This window comes from Linderina pennispora, assembly GCF_002104995.1.
Source record: "Linderina pennispora strain ATCC 12442 chromosome Unknown DL89scaffold_45, whole genome shotgun sequence".
In the NCBI taxonomy this organism is placed as follows: Eukaryota; Fungi; Kickxellomycota; class Kickxellomycetes; order Kickxellales; family Kickxellaceae; genus Linderina; species Linderina pennispora.
Genome location: NW_024468293.1, coordinates 1 through 11,688, shown reverse-complemented (window position 1 = coordinate 11,688; position 11,688 = coordinate 1). Strand labels below are relative to the sequence as shown.

At 52.5% G+C, this 11,688-nt stretch overlaps 2 protein-coding genes across 2 annotated transcripts; both read left to right on the top strand.

The window, feature by feature from the left end:
* The first annotated feature begins 572 nt into the window (after nucleotides 1-572).
* DL89DRAFT_132353 (uncharacterized protein) lies at nucleotides 573-1,764 on the top strand. Its single transcript, XM_040883330.1, has 5 exons — nucleotides 573-849; nucleotides 913-1,223; nucleotides 1,283-1,378; nucleotides 1,462-1,550; nucleotides 1,636-1,764. The coding sequence occupies exons 1-4, from the start codon at nucleotides 753-755 to the stop codon at nucleotides 1,492-1,494; spliced, it is 537 nt and encodes a 178-aa protein (XP_040739473.1). The 5' UTR covers nucleotides 573-752; the 3' UTR covers nucleotides 1,495-1,550; nucleotides 1,636-1,764.
* DL89DRAFT_271400 (uncharacterized protein) lies at nucleotides 1,665-1,954 on the top strand. Its single transcript, XM_040888919.1, has one exon. The coding sequence runs from the start codon at nucleotides 1,693-1,695 to the stop codon at nucleotides 1,867-1,869; it is 177 nt and encodes a 58-aa protein (XP_040739472.1). The 5' UTR covers nucleotides 1,665-1,692; the 3' UTR covers nucleotides 1,870-1,954.
* Nucleotides 1,955-11,688: the final 9,734 nt, after the last annotated feature.

The following is an 11,688-nucleotide window of genomic DNA, read 5'->3' as shown; positions in this document are numbered from 1 at the left end:
AATGCCATCGAGTCACCGCCCTTGCCTGGTTCCAGCCGTGGCGCGCCAGTGGACAATCAGTTGATTCAAATAACCTTAATCCCTCAGACACTCTTTGGCGCAGTAGCGCTTACGGCTCCAAGGCCAAAATCTGGGGCCATGGCCAACACCCGGTAGGTCCCCTTGGGGCTCCTGCTACTGGCCATTCCGTTTCTGCGATCCACAGCAGCAGAGCCTAATGCCCAACTGCAGTGGGCGGTTCAAGAATGGAAGGGATATATTAACAGATACATATATGAATGGCTAAGCTCACTGGTTCTCGGGGTGCTGCTCGCAGATGCCTGGATAAAATACATCTTTGGCGCCCATGAACATCGCCGCCTGAGAAACGGTCAGCCGCTGCGTCAGCTCTGCCTGGTTGCGCATGGTCGAGATGTTCTTGTTCAGCGCCTCAAAGTTTGTGTTGAGTCGGGCCAGCTGCTTGCTCAGGTTGCTGTACAGGAACTCGCGGCGCTGTTCGTTCTGTGAGTCCATTCCTGGGAATAAAAAAAAGCGGTATACGGAGAGCCGGCTCACAAAAGCCGGTTCCTCAACTGCGAGCCGCAGGCGTTTTTCAATGCCAGTCGGTGGTTATGGCACCATCCCATGTTGCACAGAAATGAGGCGGTGATGTCGACTGCATAATTCTTCAGCTTATTGTCAAAGCTTGCGAGCAATCTTGGCCATTCTCCACTCTTTTCCTCAGCAATTACTTCAAATCAATTTCCAGCACAATGGAGTCGTTCAACAAGTTCACGCAGTCGGTCAGCACCAACTGGACGCCGTTCGCCGACAAGGTTGGCAAGAGCTTCACGCAGTACAAGCAGGTAAGTTCCGGTAGACCCCCGGGCCCAGCAACGGTCCTCACGCCTGTGGCTAAACACCCCTCTGTAGCTGCGACTGAGAAGCTGGCCAACAACGCCGAGGTCACCAGCCTGCCCAACGACTATGTCCAGCTGGAGCAGCGCTACGAGGCTGTGCGCCATGCGACCCAGTCGCTCGTAAAGCTGGCCAAATCCTACACTGCCGCGCCCACGCACTACGACGTGCAGGCTCTACAAAACCAGTTGGCGAATCTGACTGTGAAGATTGGCGCCAAGAATGACGCTGAGAGCGTGGCGGCGGCGGCGGCAAAGAAGGAGGACCAGACGCCCAACACGCACCAGCATGCGATGGCGCGCACGGCCCTGGAGGTGTCGGAGAAGGTTGGTCTGGAGGAGCCTCTGGCGCAGCGCTGTTCAAGTTCGGCTCGATTGAAGAGAAGGTCGGCGATGGGAAGCTGACCCAGGACAAGACGATTCAGGACAAGTTTGTTGCGCCTATGATGGCCACTATCGAGTCGAGCATTGCCTTGGCGCAGGTGAGTTTGTGGTCCAGTGATGAGGTCTCGTGCTGCTGTGGACTTCGTCATATGCTTATGTTTTTCCTCATCATTTTATGTAGAACGCGCGCAAGGAGGTGCAGGCTGCCGCCTGACTCTGGACGCTGCAAAGTCGACGTTCAAGAACTCCGTGCCCAGCCGGGCTGATGCGGTAAGTAGCATGCCCTGGTGTATTGTGCCGTTTCCCGCCGTGCTTGAGCTGCGTACTCATATCAACCATGTGTGCACTTGAGTAGGCTCGCAGAGATGTCGAGTCCGCCGAGGACCGCTTCGTGACCATCGTTGAGGAAGCCATGAACCTGATGCGGGCGGTGGTCGGGTCGCCTGAGCCCCTGCGCTACCTGTCGGAACTGGTGAACGCGCAGCTGGAGTACCACAAGGCCGCAGCCTCGCTGCTCAGCGACCTGGCGCCCGAGATCGACGAGATCCAGGTCACCCAGGAGGCGCTCTATCGCCACGAGAACAAGTAAACACACTTTATCTCAACCACACACTAGCTCGCTTATGCCTCGATTTGTTTCGTACGTAATTCAATCTCTATCGATACCTTCTACATGTTCCTGATGGCCTCGATATCCTGAGCGCGCTCGGGCGTTTCCGAAAACAGGGCGCGGATCAGATTCACCAGGTCGTCAACGGCAAACTGCGCCAGCAGCCCGGCTCGCCGCCGCGCGAGAATGTCAGCGCGCGAGATAAGCAGAATATCTGCTAGCTGCAGCAGTTTGTTGCCCAGCATGCAGTGCTCTAGCGCAATCTTGGCGCTGCTCGAGCTGCCGTCCACCGGATCGTCCGCCTCATCGTCCGAATCAAGCAGCTCGTCATGCTCTGCTGGCGCCTCGGATTTAGCAATATCGGCATACTGGCTCAGGACCGTGGGATCAAGCTGGAACAGGCCTGTCAGAGCGTAGATTGTGCGGCAATGGTCGCTGAGCACCTGCGAGTCATCGACTCCGATATCACGAATATCGACAATGTTGTCGATAATCTCGCCGAAAGCAGCATCAGCAAAACGGCCAAGTGTGCTGTAGAATATGTGGGGCGTGGTCACCGGCGGCCGCATGCCCTTGGCAAGCTGTGTGACAACTAGCCTGACTTGCTTAGCCATTCTCTCGAGTTTTCCTTTCTGCAGCTCATCCGAGGCATTCAAGAACCCGTCTTTGTTGGCATCCACCATCGACTGGATCTCCTTTGTCTCACGCTGCACCAGCGCCGAAATCTGCGCGTTGCCGACCTCAAAGTACAGGGTGGACGTAGTCTGCCACAGCGGCAGCATATCACCAACACTATCACCGAACAGCTCTTTTGTAAAGCGCTGTAGGATCCGCGCGTGGTGCGACGCGTACATGCAGTCGCTGAAAAACTGCCACGCCAATGAGGGGATCTTCGATAGCTCAGCCCGATGAAGGACAGGGTAGAGCAGGCGATACAGATCGAATAGGTTGCAGGCTGCCAAACAGTACTGCACTACAGCTGCGTCAGCCATTGGCCGGGTCTGGGCTGCCTCGTTCACAAGCCTGTAGGCCTCTGCAACCAGCTGGCTCATGGTCTGCGAGATTGTGCACTTTGGGAACACATGCCCAGAGCCAATCTTGCCTGCCGCATCAGCAAGCCGCGGTGCAACCTCGCAGTCAGAATCATCGACTAGCGCCTGGACAAAGTCTGCCGACCAAATCTCGTGCTGGCTCAGCTCGTGGATGGCGAATTTGGAACTCTCTGCCAGAGTCCGTGCCAGCTTTAGCGCTGCGTCGCAGCGCCGAGTTGCATATATCTCATCAAGCCGGCTCACTGCCAAAGATATCGGACGGCTTTCGTCACCCAGCAGCCTCAGCTCAGCAAGCTGCTTCTCAGATCCTACCAACGAGTCGGCGACAGTGCTGAACTGTGCCAAGTCGCACCACTTGGTAGGAATGGTATTGAGGAAGCACCGCTCAATCACAAGGCTGCAGATATTGATGCCACACTGGTTGTTCCATAGTGCCAGGTTACTGTCGACCCCGAATGCCTTGTTGATGAAAGATATCGCTCCGGTCACTACACCACAGAGCTCCGCTGCTGTCGAACTCTTTTTGCCTGTGTCATCGAGGTCAGCGACAAAGGCTGCTTCTGGCAGCTCGCTGTGGCTGCTGTCTGCTACCGATGCCGACTGCACCGAAAGAACTGGCCGCACAAATGACTTGATAAAGTGTTCTCCGATGGCTTCACGCAGCTCGCTAGCTGCATCTAATATCTCCAAAGCACCAAACAAACCCTTCACTAGGTCTCCGGGTTCCCGTCCGTCGATTCCAGAGACCCGAATCGCAGCACTTTCTTTGTCGACGCTGATCTCCAACAGTTTGCGTGCAGCCTTAAACGCATTTTCTCTGACATTATGCTGCGCTAGCTCCACCCTCTCCAACAGCGCATTCTTGATCCTTGTCCCTTCTATGGCCTCTGCCTCGTCCAGCATATGTCCGATCTCCTTAATTACCCGGGCTGCCTCCAGATAGTCGTTGCTTTTTATCAGCGAGTCCAGTCTGTGTACATGCCCATTGATGCTTGCCAATGCGCGCAGGCACTCCAACACTGTCTGGTTCTCGTTGAGCTGCTGCTCAGCCCGTGCCTGCTTGTCGATGGCCCCGAGCAGGCGCGCACGGATTCCAGTTTCCTCGTCGCCAAAGCTTAGTTCCAGCTCATCGATGCCGCAGAGCAGCTCAGAGACCTTTGCTTGCGTCTCACTAGCTTCAGTGACTGTCTTCAGGTATGTGTCGTAATTTTGGTGCAAATGCGCACGAATTTTCTCTTTGCCCGAATCCAACCGCGACGACAGGGTCTTGGCTAGCTGCTGTGCCGTTTCCAGACTTATGGCCTCTGCCAGCAGCTGCTGGTCCGTGCCGCTCGTCTGCTCGCCATTCTGTACTAGATGCGCGACAAATGCGTCCATTGAAGTGGTTGGCAAGAAGTGTATTTTATGAGGTAGGAAGAGAAAGCTTGAAGCGAAGAGAGTGCAAAAACGAAACCGAGCGTGCCAGCTCATCAAGTGCCACCCTCGTTTTCTCGATGAGCCGAGCTGCTTTTCTTGATCACATATCACTGTCTGTTTCGACATGGAAGTAGCCTAAGCGCCCCACTTGCACCCTCGCTGTCACCCGGTATCTAGCATTTAGTAGTTTCAATGAGGAGATGGAGCAGCGAGGGTTGTCGGCTGTGCTGGTCCATAATATCCTGGGTCGAACATGTTGACTAGAAAAGGAGGCAAGTAGTCTTCAATAGTCCCTTCCAGGACCTGTGTCATACCAATGACAAACTCCGATATGACCTGCCCGATAGTAACCCTGGCCCGACTCTGTGATGGCGGCAGGGCACTAGGAGTGGTTGGTATGGCCTGAGCGACGACGCCAAAGAATGCAACGGCAATGAAGAAGAAGTAGACTGGGAATCTCATTTGGAATGTACTGCGTATGGCAGAGTGCTGGTGGAAGCAGAGATTGATGAAGGAGTCAGTTAATATGGTCACTGTTGCTAGGGTGGTTGCTGGCTTTATATTACAGTACCGTTGCTATGAAAAGCTGCTACAATGACCACCACTCGACTGTGATTACATGCTGAATAGAGTTTTATATATTTGTTCGTTTGTGACTGTGCTATTGAGAATTCATTTCACTGTGCTAGGTCCAATACACAAATCAATGGGCCACCATCCTTGGGTGAAGTAGTTGAGGTTGATTCACCTCAATTAATCCAGCCTACGCCTGTATATGAGCGACAAGCATCAAGGGTTTGGAAAAGGTAGCATCAATATGGCTGCTGAAAAGTGTACGAAGCGATTTACCAATGTCTACGGCTGCTCCTTATCGTGGGATTTTAGATATAGGCACAGCTCTTCATCGGGCATATCGTTCGGCCCAACATCCACAGAATCGAGTGCCTGCCCACCAATATCTGCCTGTCGCTGAATCGAGGACGATAGCAACTCCAATGTGGACAAGGCAATGTCAGCAGTGCTTCACGATTAATCCCTTGCCTAGCAAGACTAGCAATGGCAAAGTCCTCAGCAGAAATGCTGCCTGGCAGCTCAGCATTATCGCCCAGGGCACCCAGCACTGCTTCGCGTTTATTGCGTGTTTGCTCGGCACGTTTAAATGAAGGCGCCTTTCGCATTTCGGCGATTAATTTATCCAATTCGAGTGGTGGCCCTGATAGACGCCTGCTATCGTCGCTTTCATCTCCAGCGTTGGTCGCTGGCCTCATATCTGCAGCGAGCAGTGAAAAATCTTGTCGCTCATCTCCTCTGTTTACATTGGCTGTAGAAAACACCCACGCCTGTGCTTTCTGGAAGCATGACACGATGTCGGCAACATGCAATGCAACTGTATCGGTAGTAATTTTCAGGTCGCCCAACCATGGCACTGTTTGGCTGGCCGGGACTAGCGACCGCTGAATGGCTAGGACATGCTTGCTAGTTGTGTGGTGGCTGCCTCCGCTGGTAGCTGCCAGCAGCTTGCTGATTACGTCGCGTTGGGCACGTTTCAAATCCGGCACCTCAGTTTCATCGTCTGTCAGGTACACATGCTCAACACCGACCACTACCGCAGCACTCGCAATAGCTGCTGGATTGCATCCCGTATCCAGCGAACATGATCGAGCAAAATTCATGACCTGGCCCGATATCTCGATAATCTTGGGTCGCAGCTGCCCGTGTGTGGAAAGGAATTCCACGATAGTGCGAGGAAACCCCTTGGCCACCTTGTAATTGACAGAAATCTGTGCCTCGAGAGTGCGCAGGGTGTCGGGATTGGCACCAGAGTGGATGACTTGGCCAAACAACCGATTGGCCGTTCGCTCAATCAGCAGCAGCGGGTCTTTCAAACTCAGTGCTAGCTTTAGCATCGTACACACTTGCTTCACTGCCCGGCCGATCACATAAACGCTCAGGTGTGCATGGGCTGCCAAATCAACTAGCGTCAACGGCCGGCCGTCTTCTACGCCCGCAATATACACACATGCTGCTGCATAAACATGGCCGAATTTCCCAAATATCCTGCTCTCCGCCCTGTTCGCCAGAATGGCCGCTGTATCCTCAAACAGATGCTTGGCACGGTCCTCCAGACCAGGCAAGCCGAGCAGTGCTGACAACTGGGCAATGCGTCCGCGCACTAACGACATGTTGACCTTGTTGATGTACTTGCTCAGCCGGTCTTTGGCTTCACTGCTATCGCCAATGACTCGCGGAAGAAATACATAGTTTCCTCGACTGATCTGCTCACCGGTAGCTTCATACGAGTAGTCAGCAGTCAGCAGCAGGTCGTCTATTACTGTGCCGCACTCTCCACAGTATGTTTCGCTGTCGTTATCGATGATCTCTTCTGATCCGCATTCGCTGCAGGCGAGTAGGTTTCGAGTCTGGGTGGCTTCCTCTAATACTGGGGACTGCTTGTTGGTCCGCTGTCGTTTGCTTTCACAAGATGCTGGCTCCTGTGGTTTTGGCCTGCGTTTCGGTGGGTGTGGCTTAAACATTCTAGTGCTGAATAGGAGGTGAGCTGTACATAAAGCTGTAAACAACGCCAGCAATGCTGATACATGTGAGTCAATAAATTTTGTATATTATTCAGCCCAACACCTGATCACGTATTGGCTAATCAACATCGCACTGTCGCCTTGCACCTGCAACAAAGAGATAGTGTGTTAGCAGCACACTTTGCCGAACTATAGTCGTGAGCTGTGTTCATACAACTAACATCATATTGTCCCTGACAACAGTGTCTTTTATGTAGCTGCACTCTACAAGCAGCGATGCCATGGGAATCCGGTCAGATCATGGCTTTGTTTATGTGGGTCGCCTGTTTTGTTGAAATGAAGCATATCTAACAATGTAAACGATGTACAAACATACCACACAGGCGTCTTGTCTAAGCAGGGCTGTGACTCGGGATTATCCATTGTTTTGCAAGAAAAAACCTCATGCCAACATTCAGATGAGGTCGAGTCTCGAGTCCGCCTGTGCTAAAGAAAGTAGTGAAAGCAACTCTTTGCAGTTTGACAACCCTGGGTCATTCATCACAAAAATTGTGCATTTTTCTGCAGCGTTCCGTGTTGGTGGGCAAAGAACATCAGGGATACTAGATTCCAAGACTTGTCAAAAGGGGTAGTTTAGCCTCCTGGCTAAAGCTCTCCCCTGACCTCTCTCTTCTTCGCTTCACAGGCTATAATATACACATTGGTAATATGTATCACACACACACACTAGTGCAGCGGCCCATGGTCGGTCCAACAACAAGGATTCTTTCTACCAAATTCTTTATTCGTTGTTGCGCTTTATATTTGCGCTTTTTCTTGTACCTCTCATCGAGTCTGGCGTTGGTGGTTGTGTTTTTGCCACCGTCATCTTTTTCTTGGTTCTTCTTTTTCTATGGTCGTGTTTATCCTATTTCGACCCATCACCCATAGAGGATGTTGGTGATGGTGTTCCCTGCAGTGCACTGGTATTTCGACTCCTGACAGGACCAGGTAGGAGAAAGAAAGCTCAGTGGCTTCTGGGTATACAGCGCTTTAAACATCCAAACTAAGCTTTGCCCCGCTCTCTCTCCTGCATAGTTGATGAACTGCACCGCATGTACACAGCGCTCAGTGAAGATGGTGACCTATGCCAGCTACAGTGTACGCATAGTTGTCCACTGCACTGCCCACAGTATAAGCCGAAATGCGGAAAAGAGGTGCTCAATGCACCAATGGATTCAGCAGCTACTCAGGAGCTGTGGGAGGAGCCAGGGCCAGCAGTTGGAACCGAGGACACCATTAGAACCTCCGAACCAGTAGCAGTAGCAAAAACAGCAGAAGAAACGGATACCGAAGCAACAGCAACAGCAGAAGGAGGGACATCGACATCAGCTTCTGCTGCAGTTAATGCAACTACGGACAGTGTAGTCGGCCACGCATCTGGGAAGAGTGTCCGTATGGAGTCTGTGTTACTATCGGGCTCTTCCATGAAGAAGATTGCTAGCCAAGCCGATGCCTGGACTACAGAATGCACTACGAGTCGCTCCTGCCGTCATCGCCTTGAAAATGCCGAGCAGGTACAGACAACTGTCTCAGACCTGCGCGATAGCAACACAGCTCGGCCAGCAATCACAGCGGGTGGTGTTGTTTGGAAGAAAACGGGTCCAGCAGCGGCACAAGCAGCCTCCAAACCATCGGTGAGAAGCAGTACCAATAGTCTGCGCATGTCGAAAGCTCAGGACCAGCCAACTAAGAAACCTGACACCGCTGGTAGTAATATCACTCGTTCACCTGAGGTTGGTGCGGCAGCTGGCTCTGCTGACAACAAGCATTACTGCAGATGCAACCAGCAAGATTCGCGGTACGCTCTGCTCAAAGCTGCCAGCCAGAGTAGCCCTACCGCAGGTCAGGCAGCTCGGAATGCAGACACCAGGCGTATTAAACATATGCATCCATCAATCATAGTACCGACCGCTGCGTATAGCGACCTGTGTCGGCAGAAGTATAGTGGAGAAAACGCTTTGGATAAGATGCAGACGCCCTGGGAGAACAAGACACCCAACTCTCAGCCTGTTCTAGATCATGCGCCTTCCTCGAATGAGACAGAATCATCGAGCAACAACTTTGCAGGCACAGAGGACCAATCTCAAGAGGACTTGACCTTAGCTGAACAAGCTAATGCGTGCTCGCCAGCAGCCATCTCTAAACCCATTCAGCCGATATCTGTTGCAGATCACGCCAGCGAGCCCAAATATCCTATTCTCACCGAGTCCATGCACCGATATCCAGCTCATGTCAGTTTCCTGGAACAGCAATGGCCACCAAATGCTTTGGCTCCGCTCCAGTCACTCTCCAGGGTTACTGGCAATGCTGCGGAGCACCGTTTTGATGATTTTAATGCCCATGCTCTGCAGGGGTTCCCTGCACCTAGCAATTTCTATGCGACCGGCGATTACTATGCAACTGGGCTATCCGATACTTTCATGGATGTTGACACGGAATCCTTCGGCAGTTCATATACTATGGACGTCGATATGGGGAATGCTGAGTCCGGGTACGTAATGGATGTTGACGAACATGGAGTAGCCTATACTAATACCCCACAAGATACTGGCGATACGATGGACATCAGTGAGGGTGATATGGCTGAGCACAGGCTGCTATCTCCAGCAGTTGGCAATGTGTGGCAATCAACATATGGTGCTACTACAAATGACAATCTCTCTAAAGCTGAATGGTTCATCTATGGACAGAGGCCCAGCCCGCTACAGCAAGAGCAGCCAGCCCCTGACCCTGTCGCCTTGAGTCATTCGTGGTACTCGGCACACCCTACCCAACAGTTGCTCTTAGCCCCACCACCATCTCAGTCAGCTGTACCCTTGCGCCAACTACTGCCAGGACTCAGCGTGGTTCATGGGGGGCAAAGTTATAGTGTCACCGGAGTAAGGGGCGGCATTACAAGGGGCAGCACACCGCCAGTGCAAATAATGTCGCAGGCAATGAATGTCCCTGAGTATGACCCAGCTATGCCGGGTTTTGCTTGGTCTCGGACTCCAACACCACAGGAACCATATCGGCAAGGTGATTATACCAGTCAGTATAACCAGCCAGGGTGGACTGTCAATGATGGCGAGCATCAGTCGGAGAATACTAGCCCAGCTAACATTGCCAGAAATGGACGCGACTCCTCACCACGTGGGAATCTGGTTGTACACATTCAGAATGGACCAGAGGGCACACTAGTACTGGCCCAGGCAGGTAATGGTGATAACGTCAATGACCATGGGAATGATGATGATGCAGACGAGGAGGAGGAGGAGGACATCGTTTCAGCAATAATGTCCTACGACGAGGACACACCGCAACTTGGAATAGAGCCAGACTTGCTACCTGATGCCTACAGAGCTGGTCTAAGATAGTCTATTTGCTGGCTATAATCAGGAAGAGGTAATGAGCAGCATCCCGGTGGTATTACCAAATGTTAGTACGTTAATGCAACATGCGCTGGTCGATTACCGGAACCAAAGGCTACAGGCAAGTGATTTGGACACCTAAATATTATTCTCTCACATGTTCTTCAATAAAAATTGTCATAGGACTCTATGAAGCGAGCATATAGGTTTATCTGTGCCAATGTTAGTCCACACTAGCCATTTGATCAGCCATGGGAAGGACCAGGAGAATAGTGACGTCATCAACCCTGTTTCTAACCCATATCAGCCCACGCTCAACAAAAAGCGGATATTCCAAATGTTGGCCAAGTGCCAGACCTGATTTTGCGGCACACTTATAAACCATATAATATTCTTACCGTTTCCCCAGTGCACATGTCTAGAACGTTTGACAATCACAAAGAGAGCCGACTCAATGGCACACGAGGCACAGTCATCGACATGTCGTGGAGCAGCGACGGCAGCCAGCTGACAGCAGCTGAATCCAAGGGCCACGTGCGGACATGGCGCTTGGGACGCGGCGGGCACAAAGAAGGCGAAGAAATCCGCACCCTGGGCAGTGACATCGAGCATGTAGCATGGTGCACGGAGCCTGGCAAGCAGAGCATCCTGGCGGCGGCCAAATTCGAAAAGACTGTGCATCTGTGGGACAGCACCTCCAACAGCATCGCGTCGTCGATAGCAACCAGCGGGGCAAACACAGCCTTAGTGTGGAGCCCGTCAGGAAAGTACCTGGCAGTTTTGAGCCGTGACGCGCGTATAGAGATTTTTGACGCAGCCAATCTGGAGGCGCCGGTAGTGACCTTGGAGACCGAGGAGACAGTGCATATGGTGAGGTGGGATACGCGCGAGGAGCTGCTGCTGTTGGCGACGCACCATGGCGCAGTTGAGGTGTATTCGTGGCCAAATGTGGAGCATGTGCATACTGTCGCCGCGCACGTTGCGTCGCTGAACTGCCTGGGCGTGGAGCCGCGCGGAGATATTCTGGCGACTGGCGGTGCGGACTCGTCGATGCAGTTTTGGAGAACCGACGATTTGTCGGTGTACAAGGCCATTGAGGGGTACGAGTCGCCGCTGAGGCTGATTGACTTTAGCATGAACAGCAAGTTCGTTGCGAGCGCCTCGGATGACGCCGATATTCTGATTCATGACGTGTATTCGGGTGACAAAGTCAAGTCGATACACATCAACGGGCTGGTGACGGCAATGGCATGGAACCGCGAAACCTGATCATCGCCTATGCAGCGGAGGGAGCAGTAGGCCGGTCAGCCAGCTCGATGGTGGCGATGTTCGGGCCGGTGGCTAAATGAGTAACGTAATAGGTAGTTCTGTATTTACACTTGAATACAAAAAGACAGATAAAGG

Bases quoted from the DNA above. Each gene is read 5' to 3' on its own strand.
- DL89DRAFT_132353 (XM_040883330.1), top strand. From the start codon at position 753: ATGGAGTCGTTCAACAAGTTCACGCAGTCGGTCAGCACCAACTGGACG. The intron at 1,224-1,282 runs GTTGGTCTGGAG...ATTGAAGAGAAG, and splicing joins CCCTGGAGGTGTCGGAGAAG to GTCGGCGATGGGAAGCTGAC. The intron at 1,379-1,461 runs GTGAGTTTGTGG...CATTTTATGTAG, and splicing joins CGAGCATTGCCTTGGCGCAG to AACGCGCGCAAGGAGGTGCA.
- DL89DRAFT_271400 (XM_040888919.1), top strand. From the start codon at position 1,693: ATGAACCTGATGCGGGCGGTGGTCGGGTCGCCTGAGCCCCTGCGCTAC.